This window comes from Micromys minutus (genome assembly GCF_963924665.1).
Source record: "Micromys minutus genome assembly, chromosome: 5".
Taxonomy (NCBI): Eukaryota; Metazoa; Chordata; class Mammalia; order Rodentia; family Muridae; genus Micromys; species Micromys minutus.
Genome location: NC_137974.1, coordinates 5,377,815 through 5,403,921, shown reverse-complemented (window position 1 = coordinate 5,403,921; position 26,107 = coordinate 5,377,815). Strand labels below are relative to the sequence as shown.

General features: G+C 41.5%; 1 protein-coding gene across 3 annotated transcripts; it reads right to left on the bottom strand.

The window, feature by feature from the left end:
* Positions 1-771: 771 nt before the first annotated feature.
* MTRF1 (mitochondrial translation release factor 1) lies at positions 772-24,566 on the bottom strand. 3 transcript variants are annotated; one of them, XM_080917341.1, is made up of 11 exons: positions 24,433-24,566; positions 22,497-22,606; positions 20,180-20,605; positions 19,296-19,387; positions 17,507-17,588; positions 17,212-17,319; positions 13,349-13,521; positions 11,849-11,966; positions 8,130-8,266; positions 5,655-5,753; positions 772-1,122 (listed from the first exon to the last, which is right to left on the bottom strand). In XM_080917341.1, the coding sequence occupies exons 3-11, from the start codon at positions 20,595-20,597 to the stop codon at positions 1,009-1,011; spliced, it is 1,341 nt and encodes a 446-aa protein (XP_080773467.1). In that variant the 5' UTR covers positions 20,598-20,605; positions 22,497-22,606; positions 24,433-24,566; the 3' UTR covers positions 772-1,008. The 3 variants fall into 3 exon arrangements, with proteins under 3 accessions (XP_080773467.1, XP_080773466.1, XP_080773468.1); XM_080917340.1 differs by having other exon boundaries at positions 24,395-24,525; XM_080917342.1 differs by lacking the exon at positions 24,433-24,566 and adding an exon at positions 23,837-23,933.
* Positions 24,567-26,107: the final 1,541 nt, after the last annotated feature.

The following is a 26,107-nucleotide window of genomic DNA, read 5'->3' as shown; positions in this document are numbered from 1 at the left end:
AGTGTTAATTGACTCCCTTCCTCAAAATTAAAACAAACATCAAGATAAATCTTAGCTCTGAAAAGAAGACTAAAAACACAAAGCTGCCAGGCATGGTGGCACCTGCTTTAATCCTAACACTAGAGAGGCAGGTTGGATCTCTGTGACTTCAAGGCCAGCCTGGTCTACATAAGGATTTCCAGGACAGACAGGGCTATACACAGAGAAACCCTGTCTGGAGACAGACAAAACCCAGAAAGCTTCTAATTAGAGCTAGAGTTTTTGGGAGACACACACAACAATTTAATAAAACAGTAAAAACACAAAGTGGCAATCAACCAAATCCCAAGCCTCTGCTCTTCCACAGTGTGGTGAAAACAAATTTAAAATGTAAGCACTGGCAAATAAAAACATACGAAGATGTCCACGTCATTCATTATCAAGTGAGTGGGAATTAAATTCACTAGAGGTCACCACACACTCAGCTGTGTCTAAAATTAAAAGGATAAACAATGTTAATGCTTTTTAATCATTAACTGCCATGAGAGTTCCAGTGAGTTCCCCTGTCCCTCGCTTGAGGCATGCCTGGTGACTGAGCTCTCTGCAAGCATCCCTTCTGTTTCAAATATTAAGTCGCTATGAATCTGTGCTGATCCTGTCATGTAATTTTGTAAAATGTGATTTTACATGAGCTACGCATGGTGACTTATACCTATACCCCCTTTGGAAGAAAATGCTTATGGTTTTTAAAAGTCTTAAATGAAACAGTTGATTCTTCTTATACAATCAATTCTCAATATTTTATTTTTTCTTTTGGATGTTACAAGCTTATTTTCTACTTGGAGAGCTGGATTACTTACTGAAAGCTAAAATAAGCCTCTATGTCAAGAAATGTGAGTTTCTTTCATTAAAATGATTTCTATAAAAACTCAGTAGGTACATCTATACTTTATGAATATTCATTACAATTTCCACACCTGTTTGCTTGACCAAAGTCCACTTCATTTATATAACAATAACAAACCACATTTATTTCACTGATTGAAGGCTTTCACCCAAAAATTCAGCAATGGCCTCTTCATCTGCTGACTGAAGCAGTCTCTCAATAAGTTGATCCAGGTACTTCTCACCACGCAAAAACTCCTGATTAAAAAAGTAGTTATTATGAGACCTGACTATACAGTTTAGACGTAGATGTTTCCCAAAAACCCATGTGGTAAACTTTGGGCCCTCAGCTTTTGAAAAGTGGTAGAAAACTAAAAGAGGCAGGCCTAATAGAAGGTGTGCCCTGAATGGGTCTGAAGGATACTAATGGGTTCCCCTCCATTTTACCTCCAGGATAGGAGGTAAATGGCTTCCTCTGCTACTTGCTGCTTCCTGCTGTACTGTGCTGTCACAGGCCCAAAACAGGGGGGAGGGGCAAGAGGTCATGGTGTGGTGCTTTGAGTGAGAATTCGTGGAGGCTCATACATCTGAATGCTAGGTTCCTGGCTGGTGGACTGTTTAAGATTAGGAGGTGTGGTCTCTAGGGATAGGCTTTGAGGTTTCAAAAGCCTAAGCCAGACCCAGTAAGATGTAAGCTCTTAGTCACCGCTCCAGCACCGCGCCTGCCTGCTGGCCCCCAGTTAGATGCCTTTCTTTTCTAAGTTGCCTTGGTCATGGTGTATCTTCACAAGTAGGAGACCGTGAGACTGTGAGATAAAGTAATCCCTTCTCTTTTCAGGTCACTTTGCTCAGGTATCTGTCAGTGGAGAGCAGACTAACACCCTTGGTCATCAGAAAGAGAGCAAACAATTGTCTGTTTCTTCATCGTTCTCACTAACAACAAAGACTTACTAATATCCTGCAATATTATTAACACAACTGCTAATATATGGGCAGGCTCAGATTTCAGAGCTTTTTGTTTTTTAATAAAACATGAATCTAAAAGAGAAAACAGACCTCTACTTAAGTTACCATTTTACTTTGAAATCAAATTGATTGAAATACAAATCATTGTGTTTGAAATCAATACAATGAAATCTGTGACTTTGATCTTTCCAATGACTCTGGAGATAAGACAAAGACATCTGAATGAGCTTTTGAAACTGACCAACTGCCTGTCTTCAAAGACCCTTTGCTGAGTTGGGTTTTTGTTTTTGTTTTTTTACACTAGTCTCTGTTAACACACTATCTTTTTTTTTTTTTTTAACACACTATCTTTGAGAGGAAATGTTGCCTGTGACTTCTATCAGTTAAAAAAAAGTGTGTTCATCTGCTTAAAAAAAAAATAGTGTAATCCAGTACACGGGAGGCAGAGGCAGATGGATCTCTGAGTTCAAGGCCAGTTTAGTCTACAAAGCAAGTTCCAATGCACAGGGAAACCTGGGTTTCGTTCGCAACACCCACAAGGTAACTCATAACCATCTGCAACTCCAGTTCCAATACCTTCCACCTGTCTGGCTGGAGAGATGGCTCAGCAGTTAAGAGCACTGGCTGTTCTTCCAAAGGTCCTGAGTTCAATTCTCAGGAACTACACGGTGGCTCTCAATCGTCTGTAATGGGATCTGATGCCCTTGTATGCAGACATACAAGCAGACAGAGGACTCAAATAAAGTTTAAAAAGTTTCACACCGCTAATACATGCTATGCACCTGCTTATAAAAGTCAACATACTTGGAGCTTCAATTATTATGGCACTGACACTGAGATTTCATTTTGGGAACTGATGTAAAAGGGATTCCACTCTTAACACCAATCACAATAACTCGGGAGTTCCTGCGGGTCACCCACAGCGTTGTGGTTACATGAAAATTAAGGAGTTTATATAGTCTAGTGCTTAACTCTCAGAAGCTAACAAGCTAGTGTCACAGTGAGAGAGGTAATCAAACATCATAGACTAATGCATAAAGTCAAAACAACTAAGGAGAAGGTAAGAGCTGAAAGAGCCTGTTAACAGGAAGGTGGGAGCTGGATAAAACTGAGTTGGAAGGAGACATTTCAATTGAGCCTTTGAAAGAAATAGGTATTTCCCTAGTAGAGGGCATTTCAGATTACTGAACGTGAAGACAGAGAAATAGAGTACAGTGAGTGCTCAGGTCAGGGCCATGTTCCAGTTGTCAGACTAGACTAGAGAATGAGACACTGTCCCAAAGAAGGGCAAAGCCAGCTTCAGAGGAACTCTAAGACTCCTGGGTAGTATCACTGAACTGGAACCGAAGCTCTGGAGCACCGGAGCCTGTTGCTGCTCCCCTGGGACTGACACTGCGTGCTCCTCGGAAATGAGGACATCATGTTGTGACTGTGCACTCTTGTGCTCCTGACCTCCTCTTTGACTCTCCCAGCTGGGAAATGTGCCTTCTGACCTCTTCTCAGCAGTTCATAGTTCAGGGTCACCAGCAAGAAGCTGACACAACTCTACTTTAGAAATCTTGGGAGGCACTCTTTGGGGGCTGTGGCTGGCTCAGCTGACTGAGCCAAACAAACCAGTTGTTGTCAGGGTCACGATCATGCCAGGGCGCGGCTGCTCCATCAGGAATTATGTACAGAGACAGACGAAGCTGGAGGTACTGAAAGGGGTGGAGAGCCGGGCGGAAGAGCCCCTACATGTTCACTTTCCTCCCGCCTACCCTCTTCTGTGGGCCGACTGTCACCCTCCTGCCGAGACCCTTACTCCTCTTCTTCTGTATCATTTCTAAGTTACTCGCTCCTGTCTCTTTGCTATCTTTCCTGGCTGTGGTGTGTGTTTTATTTAGTTTTTGGTTTTGAGACAGGCCTTGCTATCAAATTCGTGATGATTCTCTTCCCTCGGCCTCCAAAGTGCTGGAAAACAACTGAGAAAATAAGATGCAACTGAAACAATATTGCCCAGGATGTTTGCTTGCTATTGTGTTTTACCTCAAGAAAGAGGAATTAACGAAGAACGTTTGCTCCCTCTACCAGGTTGGTGGCTCGCTCTTGGAACCCAAGAAATCTGAACACTAAAACAAGAGCCTTACTCTTGAATTCCAAGCCAGCCTGGGCTACAAGCGTAAGACCCTATCTAAAACAAACACGCAAACAAACAAAAGAACAACAGTAATTTTTTTCTTATTTCATGGTCACATGCAAGAAAGTTGTACTCCACAAGACAAAGAAGATGTAGCTTACCACACACAGAACTTTATAAACATATTAAAAGCCAAACATCTTTCCTGCAAAACCAAGACTTTAGTTCTGGGTACAAAGTAGTCAGAATCAAAATTACAAGGTTTTAGTTATTCTACTGGGTTTCCTTGCTAATGGATTTAATGTTAGTAGTCTTAGCTAGAAGGATTTTAGCTAATGCTGTTCAAGCAACGTTGACAGGGTAGTTTCTCCAACTGCTTGGCTATACCACTTACATAAAGAGAATATACATTAGTTGGTGTGGTGCTTCATGCCTTCATTCCCAGCACTTGGAGACAGAGACAGGTAGATCTCTCTACGAGGCTAGCTTGGGATACATAGTAAGGGCTGGTCTCAAAAAAATAAAAAGGGCAAACAAACAAATCAAGTAGCACACATTGTAGTAGATCTAATTCTATGATGTCCTGGGTGTATTAACCATGTATCTTGTAGATTGTCTTGAAGCTGTTCGTATTTTAATGTTAATTCCACTTCCCCAAGAAGGGCTGCCTAGTCATGTACTCATGAGGTGGCTTCATCTGAACCTTCCAATTTTAATTAGTAAAATAAAGGAAAGCCAGTGGCTAGGCAGGATAAGGGAGGTGGAGAGAGGGAGTCAGGGAGGAGAGATCAGAGGACTAGGGAGAAGAGAAACTCCAAGATGAAGGTCTATAAAGATGAACTCAATCCAGGTGGGCTTAATTAGCGATACATAGCTATGAACATTAAGGATTTTATAGGTCTAATATTTCATATAGAAGGGCAGTTTGTATCTTTGTCTATTTGATGTAATCTTGTTGTATAGAGGGGTTGTGAATTGAGAATTGAATATATAAACCTGAAAGGCTATCGGGGCCATAGAGTTGTGTTTGTGTTGGGTTTTGGGATAAAAAACCAACCTGGGACAGAGGTGAAAAACAGGCGGTGGAAAACCACCAGGGAAGGGAGTCTCAAGGACAAAATTAGACTGTGGGGGTGCTCGGACTGGGCAACAGAGGTGCAAGAGGCTCTGTACTAAAACCGGGCTTGAGGAGTGAGATCAGTAAAGAGATAAACCAATTTTTATTTTTTAATATTTACTGCAACAAAGCCATTTTTATTTTTTTAATATGTACTGCAACAGTATCTCTATCTTACAGATGGGACCTGCGACAATAAAGGAATAGTACTTCTGGAATTAAGTAATCAATAACATGACTTTGAATTAAAAGATAATGCCATCCTAGTGGGCTTCACCTAATCAGATGTCCCCTTAAAAGGCCTAGCCATTCCTTAAGGGAAGATTAAAGGTGGGGAGAAGGCATCTGGAGGGAGCTATTTGTGAAGCAACTTGCAGCAACATTAGGGCTAAGGAAGCTTCCACCTGACTTGTGTGTTTTGTGTGTTTGTGTGTCTGGGCACTCATGTGATCAGAGGACAACTTGCATTGGTTTCTTGCCTTCCATCTTATGGATCCTGGGAATGTGCTCTTAGTCAACGAGCCACCTCTCCAGCTCCTGACTATACTTCTAATGAAGCAAAGGTACATAAGGCATAGTCAGTCATATTACCTTAATGTCACGAACTTCATATGCTATCCTGTGGTCAGTGACTCTATCCTGGGTGAAATTATAGGTCCGAATTCTCTCCGACTGGGCTCTTGTTCCCACCTGCCCCATAACAAAAAGAAATTTGTATTTTTAATTCTAAAATTAAAAATTGTAAAATTTATAAAATCTTAATAAATCTTTATACTTTATTTTCCTGTTTGAAGGGATTAAGGTATCTATTGAAAAAAACCTTATATCCACAGACCAAGACAAGAACAGTTAGGAGGTAATCTTAAGACTACAGGTTTAGGGTTGGGAAGGAACTTAGTGGGAGAATGCATGCTAACCCAGCAGAGGTTCCATCGCTAGCCCACTGGACAAACAACTGAACCCCTGTGGAGAGTTTAGCTGTGAAATAAGAATGCCTCTTTGATGTTACAAGTTCCCTTTGTTTTTAACATTTTAATTCTTCATTTATAAAAATATACCATGTCATTGAATAGCTTAGGGTAGCCTCATTCACAGCAACTCTCCTGTCTCAGCCTTCCCAACTACAGGAACTACAGATATGAGGCCCATGTGGCATGTTCTTTTTTGTTCCAGGAAACACTGACATTCAGCAATTTAACAAACACTTCAGGGAGCTTATGGTGCTAGGCTTGATGCAGACTGGGGGAGGGAGCATGCTCCGTTCAGTCTGCCATCTGGATGCCCGTTGCTGGCTGGTTTCTTAGTGTGCCCTGACTCTGCATTTCTACTATCCCCTTCACATACACTTCTACAAAACTACAGATGCTTTGGCTTCCTTGAGTGGCCTTGCTTCATCTTCCTAAGGCATTTTTCTGAGAAGCTTCCTGCTGTGGGTCCTTCTTGTCTACTCAGAGCACATACTTAAACTCAGCATTCCAGGTTCTTAACATGAGCAGCCTTCCCAACATTACCTCTAAGAATCACATGAACCTTTACAACGCCACTTGTTCTGTCCTGCCAACTTCACATGTTATCTAGCTTGTTCTGTCATGCCAACTTCACATTTTATCTAGCTTGTTCTGTCATGCCAACTTCACATGTTATCTAGCTTGTTCTGTCATGCCAACTTCACATGTTATCTAGCTTGTTCTGTCATGCCAACTTCACATGTTATCTAGCTTGTTCTGTCATGCCAACTTCACATATTATCTAGCTTGTTCTGTCATGCCAACTTCACATGTTATCTAGCTTGTTCTGTCATGCCAACTTCACATGTTATCTAGCTTGTTCTGTCATGCCAACTTCACATGTTATCTAACTTGTTCTGTCATGCCAACTTCACATGTTATCTAGCTCATCTGAAGGGATGCCTTCCCTAACTTGTCTTTATCACCCCAGCCCAGTAACTGAAATATGTTCTGAGTCCTTTACATATCCCTGACCTGGTTCTCTGACATTACTTCTTAGAAATAGCTATAGTCATTTTTATTCAGGCCTGCCAACCATCCCATATTGTTGAGACAAAAAGGAAGCAGACAAAAAAAGTAATTTTGTTCTGAGCAATGTCAAACTGACCACATATCTGCTGTGCTCAAGGGTGTGTTACATTTTGAGAGCTGCTCTCCTTAGAAAATTCCCAGCTGTGGCCTGCATTCAAGGCCAAGCAAGCAGGAGTCAGGCTGAACTGTTCTGTCTAAATGACTAAAGAAACTCGGAAAAAGACAGACCATGCTACAGTGCCCCCAATACCTGCTTAAGAGTTCATTGTGGTTTTTCTGGGTTTTGCCTTTATAAGCTGGCCCTGAGAAATGTTCCAGTTCTAGCTTCAGCTCCTGAAGGTCTGAGCTCTGTCTGTGATCAATCAGTCTTGTGGTATGCATTCAATAAACTATCTGTCTGATTGAGATCAGTATTGTGGGGTGACTTCTGGACCCCAACAACTATAAATATATATCAAGAAAAATTCAAGTACCAAAGGGCACGAATTAAAACTGCAATCTCCTTTTCATTCCTCATTCCCAGACTCCAGTGGCCATCTCCCTTCCTTGAATTCAGGAATGCCATTTAAGTTTGATTCATACTGAGCTGCAATAAAAACCACAGGCCTTTAAGTATCTGAAAATCTTCAAATTTCAAGGGAATTACCTTGTCTTAGAACCAAATTTCCTGCCAGGCATAGTAGCCCATATCTTTAATCTTTAATCCCAGCACTTGGGAGGCAGAGTTCCAGGCCAGCTGACTCTAGTTCCAGGACAGCCAGGGGAAAAAAAAGCAAAACCAAACCAAAACAACCAATTTCCGTTTAAGACAGTTAAAACATAAACACTGCAGGGAAACAGTAGGAAATACTTCTGTTTATTCATTTACTCCTTGGAAACCGGCATGCCTAAAAGCAACCAATAACTCCTTTGGCTCTTAACTAGTCCTTGCTTACAAGGACTATGACACTATAACTCATGCAAGGACACACACTGCATGTACATTACATGACTTTCCCAGAGCAATGCAATTGCCCCACTTCCTTACCTGCAGCTTCCTAGCATTCTGCTGCTGACACTTGTCTCTCTCCATGATCTGTTGGTAGAGTCTAGCTCTCAATACACGCAAAGCTATTTCTTTATTTTTCAACTGGGATCGTTCTTGTTGGCACTCTACTACCAGTCCTGAAAAACAATCAGAAGTAACTGTCACCTATCATTTCGACGGATCCAATAAAGAAGAAATGAGGAACATTTATTTATTGTCTGTATGTGACCGTGTCTCACTGAGTAGCCCTGGCTGGCCTTGAACTCACAGTCTGCCTCTGCCTCAGGAGTTCCAGAATTAAAGGCATGGGACACCACACCTGGCTGAGGAACATCTTAAGGAGAAAGATTAATCAGGGAATTTGACAAAAGACAAGCAACAGTTTAGATTTAGCACAATTTAGAAATCGTTGGTAATAGCTCTAGGTGCCTACTTAGATGCTGATGTCTAAACAAGATGGTCACCATTTTCTTTTTCTTTTTCAAGGTACTCACTATTAGTCTTATCTGGCCTGGGGCTCACTATGTTTACCAGACTGGTCTGTAACCCACAGAGAACTGCCTGCCTCTGCCTCCCAACCAAGTGAGGGGTTGAAGACATGTGTCTACAAGCTGGTGACCCTACATCAGCCTCTCAAGTGCTAGGCTTATAGGAGTGCGCTGTGAGGTGTGACTCCAGGTGAGAAGGCCGAGGCAGCTACTAGTTACATTTATTTTTGTTCTCTGAGCATTTCCTCTCTGTTTTTTGCTCGTCCGGGTATTTTTCCAAGAGCAATCTGCTACCATCCTCTGTGGAGTGCTGACCCAACCTCTGTCCTGCACAGGGAGCACTTCGCTCCTCTTCAAATACACAAAAGGGGGGCTGATGTTGACAATACACCTTTATGTAAGTCCAGGGATGTAGCTCAGCAACAGGGCATCTGCCAACCTAGGCAGAGTGAAGCCTGGGCTTCCATCCTTAGCTGCAGCCATTTTGTTCCAGGCCTGCCAGCTATTTCGCCTGCCAGTCACGGACACAGAGAAGTGCCTTGGCTCAAGGACATGTTGACCACATACCCTGTTTTGTTCTATTTGTTCCGAATGCTCTGTATGAGGTTTGATAATCTTAAGAAATCTCACAAAGCTTTCCACAGGACCCATCAATTCAAAGGTCAATTGCAGCTATACTCAATTAAGCTACTCAACTGATTCTGGCAGTGGCTGAAAGACACAAACACACAACCTTTATATTATGGTATGCCTTAAACAGCACAATGGCTGGGTCAGGTCTTAACCACCACACGGCTAATCCATCCCCCTCCAATCTTCCCAAGTTCTTAGATCCAAAATCTGTATTCCATCTTTGCTGCCCTACACCCAGTGGTGGGCCCTCCTGGGGCACAACCCCAGCTCCTATGTGGTGGCCATGCAACCTGTCCTTCACCTCTCAGGTGTCTGTCTCTTCTCCTTGTCCCAGCATGGCGGACCTCTCTCATCTTTCCTTGGTCTCTTGGCTGGGAGTCCTAAAAGCCCTGCCCCTGCCTCTGTGCCCAGCCACTGACCACCAGCAACTTTATTTACCAATCTAAACCAACTGGGAACAGGGTTCCCATGTTATCCCATCTTACATGCAGACAGGCAGATTCTTGAGCAATTTTAGGGACCCAGATTAACACAATACAAGCAGCATTAGACCAGACCCACAATAGTCAATATGAACTGTTATGCCTAAAACAGCTTGAGTCAGAGCCGACCCTGGGCAGCCCTTCCTGCACCTGCATATGAGCTCTCTAGTTTTTGTGGCTGACAGTGAAGAATGCGACAAATAAGCCCAAAAGTTATGATTATAATACTCATGCTCTGTTATCTCGGTGTTCTGAAATTCCCGTTCACCACCCATCCACCCCCCTTACCTTACTTACGACCAATCAGAAGGTTACCTTATAATACTTTGTCTAGTAAGCCAACTGCTCCTCTCCTTACCCTTTAAACCTCCGAACCTGTTCTTCTCCTATGAAAAAGTCTACCCTGAGAACAGACTAGGACTGCAATTAGTTTCTCCAGTCCTTTCTGCTGTCCTAGATGTCCAGTATTATGGTGTGCGTTCAATAAATTATTCTTGCTTAGCTGAGGTCAGTGTTTGGTTTGAGTGTTGATTTCTGAACCCAACAAGTATGACTTCTACCACCCAACTCTGTACGACCAACAAAACAGACAAGTGTACTGCACATGTGGTCAGAGGCCTTTGAGTTAGAGGCAGATGGAAGATACCTGATGTAGGTGCTAAGACCTGCGCTCCAGATGTAATCTTTTTTTTTTTTTTAAAGATTTATTTATTTTATGTTGCTATCTTCAGACACACCAGAAGAGGGCATCAGATCCCACAACAGGTGGTTGTGAGCCACCATGTGGCCGCTGGGACCTGAACTCAGGAACCCTGGAAGAGCAGTCGTGATCTTAACTGGAGCTGTTTCTCCAATCCTGGATAAATATTTGACAGTGCTTGCTGGTCAATCATGAGGACCAGAGTTTGAATCCTAGTAGCTACATAACAAGTCAGGTTTCTTTGCAAACACTTATAAAGTTCAGCTCTTTGGGATCAATCTCCTTCTGGCTTTCATGTATGCAGAGACTTGTACACATACAAACACTTGTACACACACACACACACACACACACACACACACACACACACACACAGAGTTATTTTTCTAGAAATTTAAAAAGTGAAAATATAAAAAGAAAAACTGTTTTACTCTGAAAAGTGATTCTAATGCACAACTAAATAAGTTGGCCAATGATGGTCTGCATATACAATAGCTGTCCTATAAAAACTTACTGCCTACTGAGACTTATCTCAGCTTTCAATCATTTATAATTTTCATCCAGTGATAAAACTGTGGTGATGATACATTCCTCAGAGTGTATCACTGTTGTGAAGCAATGTATATAAAATCACCTGAACGAATTTTTAATTCTTATAATTTATCAAGGTGAGCAAGTGTCCTGGTATTCAGGACAGCACTATGCAGCAGAGCCTCATGGCACTGGCAGTTCATCTACACGATAAAAGGTACCCACAGCAATGGCCTGTCTGTGCTGTATCTCTGGTCCACTCATGGAGCCACTGTTGTCCAGTATATCCAAGCACCTCTCCTGCACAGACATGCTTACCAGCTGCATCCTTCAAAAGAGGAACTGTTTCCAAACAGGAGAAACCAGATACCACTGGCACACCAGACCTGCAAATGCCATTGCCATCTGTAAAAGTTGTGTGCAAGGAACTGTAAACTACCATAGGACCACGCCTCTGAGTATTACATAAATAATACATAAAGCAGAGAAAAAAAAAAATGAAGGCTGTGGAGGTTTGAACGAGAATGGCCCCCATCAGCTCAGATATTTGAGTGCGTGGTCCTCAGTTGGCAGAACTGTTTGGAAAGGATTAGAAGGTGTGGCCTAATTGGGGAAGCTTGTCACTGGGAGGGGGCCTTGAAGATTTCAGAGCCCATGCCATTCACTTAGTGCTCTCTGGCCTGCACTTGTAGATCAAGACACAAGCTCTCAGCTACTGCTCCTGCACTGTGCCTACCTGCTGCCATGCTCCCTGCCACAGGGGTCATGGACTCTAACCGTCTGGACCATGAGCCACACATCATCTTCTTTTATAAGTTGCCTTGGTCACAGTGACCTAGCACAGCAATAGAAAGTAACTAAGGCAAAAGCAAAAGGCTGGCTCACCTGTGGGGATATGGACAAGCCTCACAGCACTGTCTGTTGTGTTGACATGCTGCCCACCGGCTCCTCTGGCACGAAATGTGTCAACTCGCAGATCCTTGGGATCCACTTTCACATCGACCTAAGACAAATATATACACATATAAAATAAGTTTATTTTGAGATTTTTCAAATAAACTGTTTATGTAAATCACGAATTAAGACAAAATACCAAAGAACCCATTTCCACCCACATCCCACCCTCAGCTGAGTCAGGGTTCCTCTGTGTAACGCTGGCTGCCCTGGACCTCACTCTATAGATCAGGCTGGCCTCAGACTCAAAGAACCCAAAGATCCACCTGCCTCTGCCTCCTGAGGGCTGGGATTAAAGAAGTGTGCTACCACCACCCAGCTAAATAAACAACCAATTTTAACGAGATACTATTTTATTTTGGGAGGTGATGAGGCTTGAACTTAGGGCAGTATGCAAGCTAGACAACCATTCTACCTTTGAATTTTACCCCACTTAAAGGGCGCAGTTTTTAAGCACTGACTTAGAATGGGACGGGATTATGTACCGCTGGTCATCTCATGGCTATCTAGACCATAAGGACTCTATAATGCACACTGTTGGCTCTCATTGTCACCAGGTCCCCGGTGAGAAACTAAGATCTCTTTGTATCCCATGTGCACAGTGAGACACGTGAGCTGCTCACATTCTCACGTTCTTGGCTGCGGTCAGAGGGGGTAACATTCCAGCTTCTGGTTTCAGCTCTCACACTGACAGCCACAGGACAAACGTGGGTGGGGCAGGGCAGAGTAGGACAAAGGAGCTTTACTTAGGCTTTAACCTCAGTGCAGGAGCCTCAGGCTAGCCACGGCAAGACTAGTTTTCTCTCTTATGAGGCAACAAAAACTCAATCTAGCAGGGGGGTTGTTTTTGAGATTTAAGACTATAATCTAAAGCCAGAGAGATGGCTCAGTGGGTAAGAGCACTGACTGCTCTTCCAGAGGTCCTGAGTTCAATTCCCAGCAACCACATGGTGGCTCTCAACACATCTGTAATGTGATCTTGGTGCCCTCTTTTGACCTACAGGCATAGATTTAGGCAGAACACTGTATACATAATAAATAAATCTAAAAAACAAACAACAACAAAAAAGACTGTAATCTATGTGAGCTAAATATATGAATTGGCGAATTATGAACTACTGAATAAATCCTTAATCAATACTCCTAAGGCTAAGTAGTCTCTCTCCTCCCCTCTCCCCTGTGGGTGTACATTTGTTGGTGGGTGACATTTTACCTCCTTGAATTTTATTTGAAAAGGGGATCTGGGGCTGGAGAGATGGCTCAGAGGTTAAGGGCAGTGGCTGCTATTCCAAAGATCCTGAGTTCAATTTCCAGCAACCACATGGGCTCACAACTGTTTATAAAGGGATCTGATACCCTCTTCTGGCATGCAGAGGTACATGCACACGGAACATAAAAATAACTAAACTGAACATGTCCTGGGGAAGTTACCTCATCTGGCTGTGGAAGGACAATAACTGACATTGTTCCCGTGTGAATGCGCTGCATCCGTGATGACAGCCCCACCTCTGGGATTCGCTGAACTCGATGGATTCCACCTTCATACTTCAAATGCTGATAGACACTGTCACCAGAAATCCGGGCAGCTGCATGATGTAGTCCACCTGGGAAAAAAGACTTAGAAATACTAGTGTGGTCTACTTTGAAAAAGATTAGGATTATAACTATCCTTAATCTAAGGCCTGTCTGTCAGTATAGCACATGAGATGGAAACCCAAGATATATAAGCTACATTATCCCAATATAGAATATGATAATATATAAAATAAAACAAGTCAAGAATATTACTTATGGTCATCTCTAGGGAGGTGAGTAACAGTGCATTTTATGTTTTACTTCTTGTACCTTTTATTTATGTATTTTGAGATAGGGTCTTGCTATGTAGTTCAGGCTGGCCTTGAACTCACAATTCTGTTTCAACTTTTCAAATGCTGGGATTCAAGATGCAGCTGCATGTAACATCTGGCTTGTACTTTGTGGATCCCAATTTTTCTGTAAAGAACTTTTACTTTGTAATAATAAAAAGAATATAACTTATAAAAAAAGGACTACTGGGACATTTTCTGCATTGAATTACCTGTAAAGTTTTAGGCAAATGTGTGCCATACGTAAGAAAAGGCTCAATAACATGATTTCATACTACTGAATATCTTTTAGCCTTTCTGAGTTTCAAGAATTAAGATTGTTACATACACACAAAACAATCTTAGTGGTTAGGCTTTAGCTTTTTGTCTAATAGTTCTTTAAACGTGTTTATGATGTAAGAAGGTATAAAATAGCTAATGAGATGTCTCAGCAGAAAAAGGCACTTCCTGTCAAGCCTGATGACACGGATTCTACGTTCTGAAAGTTGTCCTCTGACCTCTATATGAACCCTGAAATGTGCCCTCCTCCCAAAATAAATGAATAAGTAACTGTAGAGGAGGCAAACAACTCCATGAATCTGCAGAGACAGAAAAGCACAAGATTGAAATATGTCATTCAATAACTGCCTGCTCCCCATTCCCTCCCCAGATCCTTTCCAACCCTAGTCCTTGCCCTTCCCCCCAAGAACAACTTAGGGGGAAGGGGTTACGTTAGCTCTTAATTCCGCACTACATCCACCACTGCAGGAAAGTTTGGGTAGGAACCTGAAGAAGCTGATTATATCCACAGTCACGCAGAGAGAAAAATAAACACTTACGTGTCCAGTTTTTAGCTGCCTTTCTCTATTCTTCTACATTCCAAGCCCCAAAGCTAGGTGATGGTACTAAGACACTCAGGAGAGTCACCACACTAGCCTATAGGCCCGTCTGGTCTAGACAGTCGCTCACTGAGACTTTCTTACTAGACGATGTGTCAAGTTGACACTCATCATTACAGCACATGGTTGCCTTTCCTACCTTCTTCGTTATAACCATATCTACCTGAAAATCCTCCTTAGACACTATAGAGAAGTCTTTTCTGTTTAAAAACAATTAATAGCTCAGCAGCAAAGCTCATGCTTTGCTATGAAAAAGGTCTTAGGTTCAAAGCCCATCACTCCCAGCCCCAGGGGATATATTCTTCATTCATTTCTCACATTCCTGTACACTACTGAGGAACAGCCAACATGTGATGCCTGATCTCTCTCCTTAAATACTAAGATAGGGTCAACGAGATGACTCAGTGGGTAAAGGCCCTTGCTGTCAAACCTGATGATCTGAATTCAGTCCCTGGGACCCACATGGTATAAGGAGAGAACTGACTCTTGCAAGTTGTCCTCTGACCCCCACATGCACACTGCAACACACATGTACCCCTCTGCAAACATGGTCTCCACAGCTTCTTGTCAAGTTTAATGCATTACTAAGGGTTATAACACAGTCTTATTGACTCCCTTTTTACTCATCAAATAAGATAGATTATTTATAAAGTTACATATGCCAGGTGTGGTGGCACATGCCTTTAATCTAAACACTTGAGACGCAGAGGCAGGTGGATTTCTGAGTCCAAGGTCAGCCTAGTCTATATAGGGAGTTCCAGGCCAGCCAACACTACGCAGTAAGACCTTATTTCAAAAAACAAAACAACAACAACAACAAACAATTTTAAAAAGATATATCTATCTTTTCCTGTCTATAATTTGTTCAGCCAATGACACAGTTACATAGGAAAGGCTAAATGCTTGGTTGGGTCCTTTACTAGTCTTGCCAATTTAATAGTATTTTGAAAAAAATACAATGAATTGGGTCCCTTTAACCATCTTTTAAAAATCGATTATTTTTAATTAATTAATAGTGCGGGTATAGAGTGACCATGCAAAGAGACTGATGGTCAGAGGAACCATTCCTGGAATAGGTTCTTTCCAACTACCTCAGATCTCCAGGCCTGTACAGCTGATATGCATTAGTAGACAGATAAAAAAAATGTGACGGTCACATTACATGCATTAAGGTCGTAGTAGAAAAGATAGCCAGGAACTAAAACAGCATGAAGCCACGACGTTTAAATTTTCTATCTTAACTTTACTCGTCAAAATTATTCTGTGTCAGGAATGGTGGCTCACACCTTTAATCCCAACACTCCAGACGGACAGACCGTTCAATCTTTATGAATTTGAGGCCAGCCTGGTCTACATAGTGAGCTCTAGGATAGCCAGGGCTATGTAGTGAGAACTTTAAAAAAGATGAAAGAAGAAAGGACAAACAAAGAAACAAACAAACTTATTTTCCCTTAGCCCGTACTCCCCCAGCATGCTCTTCACTTCATGATGAATACAAACATTTGAATTTATATAAACTGGAGAACCCTATGGCTTTCCTGTATAAATTAACAGAGCCAATATCAGGTGGACCGAGTTTCCATCCAGTTTCTTTCTTCCTAGCTATCAGCAGTCAGCTAGATTATGTAACAATGCTTTGGTTCCATTATTCCTGAGCCGCCCTCACCACCCCACCCCCACAGGCATCATTTCTGTCTATGGTACTACACAGATAAAAGAGTGGTTCGTGCTGATTATCTAACCAGTGCATGTAAAGGAATATGACACATTTTTCAGTTCATCTACTTATCAAGAGTTTTTGCCGGGGAAAACAGAAGCCTAGTTAGAGCACTAGATACAATGTTGACATTTAGCTGTGAAACTGAGATCACCACTGGCCCCCTGGACCAAGATGGCAGCATCTGGAAGGAAGGCTAACAAAGATCCCTGCTACCTAAATTTCAAAAGATGGCTGAGGGGCTGAGAGCCCCTAGAGAAAGGTAGTAAAGGTGTATTGCAGGGCTTACCAGGCCATACCGACCACCGCTTACTAGTGCAGCAGACTGAGTTCTCCTGCTGTTTACCTTAATCAATTCTTTTACCCCACTTTGATTTTCTAGTTTGTCGTTAATTACCCCTGCTACCCTGCAGACAGAACCTATTGGGTCATCTTCTGGTTGTATTTTATTAGTCCTATTATTTTTAATATTTAAAAAGCTTATGTGTATGGGTGTTTTGCCTGTATGTCTGTCTGAATACAACATGTATGCTTGGCGCCCTCAGAGGCCAGAAGAGGTTTTGAAGTGTGAATCTTCATTACGTGCTGAGAGTTGAACCTAATCCTCTAGAAGAGTGCCTATAACCCTTGACCCCTGACCCAGCTCTCCAGCCCCTTGCAAGGTTTTGTTTTTGTTTTTTATTCTTTTCCGGTTTTAATTAATTTATTATTTATCTTTTATTTCTTAATACAGGATCTCACTTTAGGATCTCAGCCTAGGCTAGAATAGAATACATAGACCAGGTTAGCCTCAAACTCACAGAGATGTGTCTGTCTCTGCCTCCATACGCTTACCATAATCAGCTGGTGTGTAATTCAGCAGCTCGAATCTCCAGTGCTTATAGTCTGAATAATTCTGGTACATTTCAAATATCTCTCTGGTAAATTGTTGGCAGATATCACCTATAAGAGAATATACAAACTATTCAGTAAGCACAAATATTACAGAATGCCATCCTAAGGCAAGGGCACTCAGGAAATGAGCATTTCCTAAACTAGACACATGCAGCAGCTTCTCAAGGGACAGCAATGTCAAACCAACGCAAAACTCAGTTTTCAAAACTCTTCTACAATGCACTGACTTTCTGACCTCCAGTGGTTCTTCCAGATGTCACTTCTAGAATAACATCACTCTGGTCACACTTCTCCTTAGGCACTAAATGTTCCAAAAGCTGGGAAAAAAAGGAAAATGTAATTGCTGATGTGTTTATTTCCCTTGGTATATTATTATTTGAAATTAAGTCAAGGCCCTCAAAACATTTTGAAGTCAGTAATTAACAAAACCATGGAATATCCCAAGGAGGTAAGCCTTAAAACCATATCCTAAGTAATCTAATTAGATGGTCAGTTCATATGACAATGAAGTTACTTATCTGAGAATTTTCTGCAATGTTATCACATTATCTTAATTTTCTGAAATGAAGTTAATTATGATCAAAGTCCAGAGTTCCATTCAACTTTGTTCAGATTTTGCCTCTTAAGATAAGCTCTACACAGTGGCATCTTTCATCTGATGAATGAAGCAAGTCTTTGCAAATCTTCATTTGCTCCAAATGACTTTTGACATATAATTACAGACTCTCCCCTGCCCTCAGTGATGGTCAGCACTATACCTACCTTGCATTCTTGGTTGGGTCATTCTGTCTAAAAACTGTATTAAAGGGACTCAAAAAGTAAGATTTATATATCTTCTCTCACGTGACAGAAAAAATGGGTGGGGGTTTCCTCAGGTCCTAATAAAGTGTTCCTCTTAGGAAGAATAGGAAAACAACCTCCTGATTACTAAAAGGTCTTTCTAATCAAACTAAATACACACATGTTCTGACCCTCGTCCCTACTGCCACTTCTCTGAGCCACTTCAGTCTGTGGGGGAGAAAGCGACACCAAGTGTCTGTCAGCTAGGCTTTGCCTTCGGTGCACCAGGTGATGTCTATTCTTCCTTCTCAGTCCTCAAAAGCCCTTCTCTAACTGCCACAGTAAGAAAGCTGAAGGGACAATAATGGTTACAACAGAACGAAACATGCTACACAGTGCTATGGTCTCCATGGTCTTTAGAAACAAACCACCCACTGTACTGAAAGAGAACATTATTGTGGAATTTGCCCTTCCATATCTAGATTGTCAGCTAAGGCTGACAGCCTATCATGAAGCCTGAGAGCCCTCAGCATGCCAAAGACATACTAGTTCTAATTAAAGACCTGCAGAAACCAGCCACCTCTACCCTTGGATTCATTCCATGGTGTTCAGCATGCAAAAGTTTTCAATCTACTACAATCACCATGGACCTAAATTCTTTCTTACTCTTAAAACTATCCGACTTGTCCTCATGCTGACTATATTTCTTTTTAAAGTATAACTCTATTTTTATTTGTATAGGTAGGTGGGTCTCTGCTGCTCTCTCTCTCTCTCTCTCTCTCTCTCTCTCTCTCTCTCTCTCTCTCTCTCCCACACACACACACACACACACACACTCACTATGACATGCTATGGGGGGGTCAGAGGACAACTGAAGGGAGCTAGTTCTCTCCTGTCACCTTATATGATGCATTAGAACTCAGGTTGTAGGACAGGTGTGTACAGCATCACCTCTATCTGCTGAGCCATCTTGCTGGTCCCCTAACTTTCTTTACTAAAGGATTATGTCTGCCTGTGTACCAAGTCAATAGATTCAGCTATGGTTTTCCCTTCCTCTGGAGACCCATTAGTTGACATCTCCATTTCTCTTCCCATTATCCTTCAGCAAACTGCACTAAGTATAATTTAATTACTCATTGTGATAACTGTTGGGGCAGTTACCTTGAACATCAAACCATATTCTCAGAAGAGTGCTAGTCCTTCGTGTTAGCACTACTGAGATTAGTCTCCTGCCCAGATCATACCTCACTATACAGTCTGTGGATCTTCTCATCAACCATCTGCCTTTCTTCTGACACAAGTTCTTGCAACTGCTTTTCATCTTGTTTATTTAGACCTAAAATCGCCAACAGGGATAACAGTAAATTCTTTAAAATTCTTACAGAGAAAGCGTTAAATAGCTACCTCATCAAAGTCTACAGAGTTTCTCCTTTGATTTGAGACAAAGTCCCACTGTGTAACCAGGCTGGCCTTGACCTCCTTGCCGTCCAGTCTGTCTTTAAGACCCTATCTATGGGGGAACCTGAAAATGCTATGGCTGGTAGAAAAACAAGTGGTGAGAAGCAACAAGGCCCTGTTCACCAGACTTAGTCATGCAGGCTCCAACTTCTAGGATCCAACACCAGGCCAGTGCTTTTTAGCATAATTAAGTACAGTACTATCTTGGAAAAGCAGTTTTCTGGTAACAATTATCCCAATTACCCCATGTACACAATAAAGCCTAAGGTGTGACTACATTGTTGTGGTCTCTACCATGAGGATGGGTTCTATAGCCGAAGGGCCTATCTGGTGTAGAGGTCTCCAGGTTGTAAAGTGCATGTGACACATACACTCTCTCATTACTCCCTTTGATGGAAGATGAGCCACCATTTCTGTATTCCTGAGTGTAGAACAGCGCTCAGTAAATTAAAACCTATGATGACATCAGGTCTCCTGGACTCTAAGCTCTAGGTAAGTACCATGAAAAGCCTGGACTCTTAGCAGACCCTTAATAACTGAAACTGGTCAAACACTAAGTGAGTATAGAATCCTTTTCTTACCAGACCTGAGCTTGTTATCTGTAGGCTTTTAAAAAGACAGGCTTCAAATTTCAATTAATTCCACACGTATATACATATCCTTTACCTACTTTTACACATTGACTCTAATTCTTCAATGGCTTGTTCAGCCTCCTGAATTTCTTGATAAACAGTCGCAAGTGGTGCCAACTCAGCATGCCTCCTGTGTAAGGCCCTCCGGTCTCCTTCCTTCTCAGAGATCTCCTGCAAACACTGGTCAAGGGCTTGGTACTCTTTATTCAGGTCTTCCATATACCTCTGTAGGGCTTTATGTCTCCAAAGCCTCCTTGCGTCTTGATGACAGTAGCCCCTGAACCAACTTTTATTTAAGAGCTGATAGGGAACATGAGTTTTGTTTTGTCTAAAATTCCACAGCCTTGTACCAAAGCTTATCTGTCTAAATTGCTGACCATAGAGGAAGTTGTGTCTCTGGGGGCATGAACTGAGAGACAGATTCCAAAAAAGCCAAAACCTCAGGCGACGACTCATCTCGGCAGCTGTAACGTAAGATACACCAGTTGAGAAAAGCAATTCTAAAGATATATGGAGTTTCAAAGACACCTTTCATTCACAACCTCATTTAGCTCCAAAGATGGTCAATAACTCAGAAATACATACACGCACACACACAGATACGCATATATAAAAATATATGGTCATATATTTTTAGTACATTTTTATTTATTTTGAGACAGTCTTACTGTCTCTGGCTATCCTATAACTCACTCTATAGACCAAGATGGCCATAAACTCAGAGATCCACTTGCCTCTGCTTCCCAAATGGTGGAATTAAAGGGAAGTGCCACAAAGAAAATACTCAAAACCTCTAAATAACAGTATATGAAAACAAGTGAGGGGGGCTGGAGAGATGATGGCTCAGTGGTTAAGAGCACTGACTGCTCTTCCAAAGGTCCTGAGTTCAATTCCCAGCAACCACACAGTGGCTCACAACCATCTGTAATGGGATCTGATGCCCTCTTCTGGTGTGTCTGAAGACAGCTACGGTGTACTTATATACATAAAATAAATAAATCTTAAAAAATCAACAACAAAAAAGAAGTGAGGGACTGGCAAAATAGCCCAGAGAATAAAAGTACCTGCAGGTGATTCTGACAACATCTGAGATCAACCCATGGTTTTTTTTTTTTTTTTTTTTTTTTTTTTTTGAGACAGGGTCTTACTATGTAACTCTGGCTGTCCTAGAACTCACTCTGTAGACCAGGCTGGCCTCAAACTCAGAGATCCTCCTGCCTCTGCTTTATATGTGCTGGGATTAAAGGCATGCCCCCCCAACCTGGCTGATATAAAGAAAGCTGATCCTTAAAGCCGTTGACCTGCACATCCCCACAGGCATACATGCACAAATAATAACTGTCAAAAAAAAAAAAAAAAGCAAAAAGAGTAACCTTATACATACTACCAAGACAAGTGTGTAGCAATGTAACTAACAAATAGCACTAGAAAGTGCTAAGGCAGTTCTATCTCTAAATGAGTGTGTAAACATACACTTAAAAGCTGTAAAACATGCCTTTAATCTCGGCACTTGGGAGGCAGAGGCAGGCAGATCTCCTGTGAGTTCGAGACCAGCCTGATCTACAAAGCAAGTCCTAGACAGCCAGGGCTTATACAGAGAAACCTGTCTCTAAAAAACAAACAAACAGGATGTTAGAGAGGAGGCTCAGCAGTTAAGAGCACTCACTAACTGATCTTCCAGAGGTCCCAAGTTCAATTGCCAGCAATCACATGGCGGCTCTGTAATGGGATCTGATACCCTGTTCTAGTGTGTCTGAAGACAGCGACAGTGTACTCAAATAAACAATAAATAAAATTTTTTTACAAAAATAAAAGAAAAACAAACAGCCCTAAAATAATGATGCATCTTTAGGTGGTTCATAGTCATATGTTTATGAAGTTCAAGAAAAATATTAACACTTCATCTATAATCTAGTCTAAAGTGACAAAAGGGTCTTCATATGTAGCTCTGGCTGGCTTCAAACTGGGGGCCTCCTGCTTCAGCCGTCCAAATGCTGAATGTCAAATGCACATCAACATGTCTGGATAAACTTAAATGAGCAACTTTTATTGTATTTATTAATTTATTTAATTTAAATATTTTATTTAAAAATTATTATTAGAGAGAGTGTAAGAGACAGGGTGTGTATTGTGTGTGTGTGTGTGTGTGTGTGTGTGTGTATGTGAGAGAGAGTGAGAGAGAGAGAGAGAGAGAGAGAGAGAGAAAGAGGGAAAGGGAGAAAGGGAGAGGGAAAGAGAGATTAGAGATTGTCCCCTGTGCCTTACACATGCTAAGAAAGCACTTTATTTTAGTTGTTTAATTGACATTCAGAAGCCTAAGAAAGTTAGGTAACTTAATCACAAGTATTCACTCACTGAATAGAGGCAGAGTTTCTATTATAACAGCTTGTGTATTCCAAGATCAGTGCTTCTAATGCTCAACCCTGTGATCACTTCTTTAGGATGCTTCTTTTTTAGCCGTGAACCTAAAGGAAGAGATCCCCAAATATTAAAAGAGCAAAGTTAACACACAGGAGGATCTGAAGGGGAAAAAAAGAACAGTGATGTCATTTTAATAACTGAAAAAGAAACAGGTTACAAAAGAGTAGTCTGTTTGTTTTATTTTGTGTTTTTAATCTACACTATATGGGAAAAAGCAGATAAAGAATATTGTCTTAGTTACTGTTCTATTGCTATGAGGGGACACCACGACCAAAGCAACTTATAAAAAGAAGCATTTAACTGAGGGCTTGCTTAAACTGTTAGGTTAGTCCATGGACATCATGATGGTGAGTGTGGTACCAGGCGGGCATGGTGCTAGAACAGTAGCTGAGAGCTCACCTCTGACCTGTAAGTTGCAGGCAGAGACTGGGTCTGGCATGTGCTCTTGAAACCTCAAAGCCACTCTAGTGGCATATGTCCCCCAACAAGGTCATACCTCCTAATCCTTCCCAAACAGTTCCACTAACCAGGGACTAAACGCCCAAATAAATAAGCCTATGGGGAGGGGGAGGGTCATTCTCATGCAAACCATAATACATACATATTTTGAAGAAGACAAAAGAAACCCATCAAAATGGTATAACTTAAGTAAGCCAATCTTTACTTAATTGTGCAATTACAACTTTTAAGTTTTCCTACTTGTCCATGTCTTTTAAACAGTACACATTATTTTCATATTTAACAGTTACATAATAATTTCACCAAGTTGGAAATAAGATTACTTCCTGCTCTTGCAGAGGACCAAGGCCAGTACCTGCACAGTGGTTCACAAATTATCCCTAACTCCAGGTCCAGGAGACTGATCTGACAAGCTCTTCTTGCTTCGTGGGCACCAAGCATACATGTGATATACATATATACATGCCGTTACTTATCCACACACATACAAAAATAATTTTCAAAAATGAAAGATTAGGTGAAATTGGCTAATTATCTGTTCTCCCCTCAGGGCTACTAGTAGTGTGACTTTACTGGGCAAGAGAGGAAAAATGTATTGCTTCCTGACTTTAACAGTGGAAATAAGGGTCAAAATTTAGCAGAATGCCTTGGGGATGTAGTGCAGTGGTAGCTCAGTTGCCCAAACAGCTCAAGGCCTATGGTTTGATCCTTAGCACAACAAATTACGAGCAGCAGCCTTTACTACCATTATTTGTTGCTGTGTCTGGTAACACATTCAGATACCAGCCCCCTTGGTTTTGCTAAATCTAACTTACCGTTATGTTAATAATGAAATACTCAGAAGATTCTGAATATGCTGGGTTCTCTTAATATATTTCACGTAACAAATCACAGCTGGAACTGGACTGTGAAAGAACTCGAGGAAGCCCAGCAGCCACACATTTAATACTCCAGAAGTTCCCATACATCTTTATATCTAACTTTGAGTACATCAGGAGTGTTCATTTGACGGTTAAAAAAAAAAAAAAATGATGGCAGATTTTAGTAATAATAGCTCTGGCAAAATTTCCCATTTTAGAAGCAGCCGTGGAATGAGTAACTGGCAAGGTCAGAAATCTTAGTTAGTTTCTAAAGTTATCTATACCTAGAAGGAGCAAGGCTTCAACATCACCCCCACAAACCAGTATTACTCGTCATTTTAAGAGCAATTCTCAGTTTCTGGCGTGTTAAAAGTGACAGTAAACTGGCACCAGGCACAGAATGTGAAAACCATACTGTGTAAGTCAGTATTATGGATTCTATACGGAAGTAACACAAATGGGCAGTGGGGGTCGGGGGGAGTCCGCTTACGGCCAAGACAGAATTGTCAATACCTAATTAAAAGAAGAAAAATGACGTTCTCATCTCTTACTGATAACTGAGCCCTCTGTGGCCGCAACATTTCAGCGCAGGGTACTGCAAGCAAGATCATTTCCAGGCTACTACTTCCGGGTTATGGTTCGCTCCTGGCTCCTCCTCCATTTCGACACTTCTTGCCGAGTAACAGTCCTTAGGTGTCCGTAATGGTAAACAGGAGTGCAGTGACGAAGCGGGAAGGAGACTCCTCTGGAAGGACCACGTGCAGAACTTATTTGGAGGGAATTCTCAAGAGCCTTGAAGTCCAAAGGGAGCGGATCACCCCCTCCTAGCGCCCTAACCTAGGAATCCTGGGAGTTGTAGTTTATACTTCCCCAGGCTTTCTTGCTCTCACCCTAGTCCCCTTGCTCCATCTTTCTTCCTAAACTTAGGTTTTTCAGTTACTTGCAAACCTAGAAGCGAGACTTTTTCCTAATTTATATAAAAAATTCTACATTATGTGATAGTTGATATCACAAGAATTTCTTTATGTGTTACCAACCCTTAAAGCAGTAGTTTCTAAGTTGCCGGTTTTTCTTTTTCTTTCCAGAGTGTGGGAAGTTAAAGCTAGACACCACGGATGCTAAGCTAGACAAGAGATCTACCACTGAGCTATATCCACAGACTTGAGGGTTTGTTTTTTAAAATTGGGTCCTTTTTCCCCCAATCGTTAAAAATTTTAGGAGATTCTGAATAGTAACTGTCACACTTTCAGCCAGTGTGACAACAGCTAAACAACTACTAAAAAAAAAAAAAAACCTATAAATTTGCACAAATCATAACAGCACCCAAAAGATAGGTAACTATATCTACAAATTAGAATTTTTGAAGAAAGTGTTGCTTGCATGTATATTTAGAGACATGAGGCCCTGTCTCAAAAACAAACAAATGGACAAAATTAAGGCAAGAAAGCAGAGAGTCCAATCAATTGTAAAGATGAACAAACGCAGTAGTACATAGTTCTTAGCTGTCACATTACAGGTAATAAGATCTCTTTATGCTTCAATTCCCCCTAAAAGTGAAGATAAATAAATCCGACATCTCTGGCTTTAGTACATATTTTCTTAAATCGTGACCACATTAAAAAAAAAAAAAAAAAAAAAAAAAAAAAAAAAAAAAAAACGGAAATTGAAAGTGTGTTTCCATCTGTAATCCCAGCTCTCAGTAGGCTGAGGCAGCCTGGGCTACATAGTGAGTTAGTTACAAAGCCAGAAAAGATTAAATAGCAAAAAAAGGGAGGGGTATAAAAAAGGTGGAAGAAGAGAAAAAGAAACCAACATACAAGAAAATAATTTTTAACATTTACTAGTATGCACTTCAAGGTAGTTATTTCGACCTTCTACATACCAGTCACTAGTTTAAATGCTTTAAGCCTTAACTCCTGTATTTCTATAACAATCTTACAAACCATTTGCAGATGAGAAAACTGAAGCAGGATTCATTTACAGAGGCAAGCTTCATGGCTCACATGTGAAATCCTACCACGCAGGAGCTGAAATAGGAGGCTAGTGGCCATCCTGGGCTACAGAGTACCAGACCTACCTGGGCAACAGTGAGTTCCTGTCTCAAAAACCTCTTGCCCAGCTGAATACATAAATAACTTATGAATCTGATCTCCAGCATAAGCCAAGAATTTCGGGGCAGGTCTGAAGTCACATTTGAGAAGTAGAGACAAGAGGATCAGAAGTCCT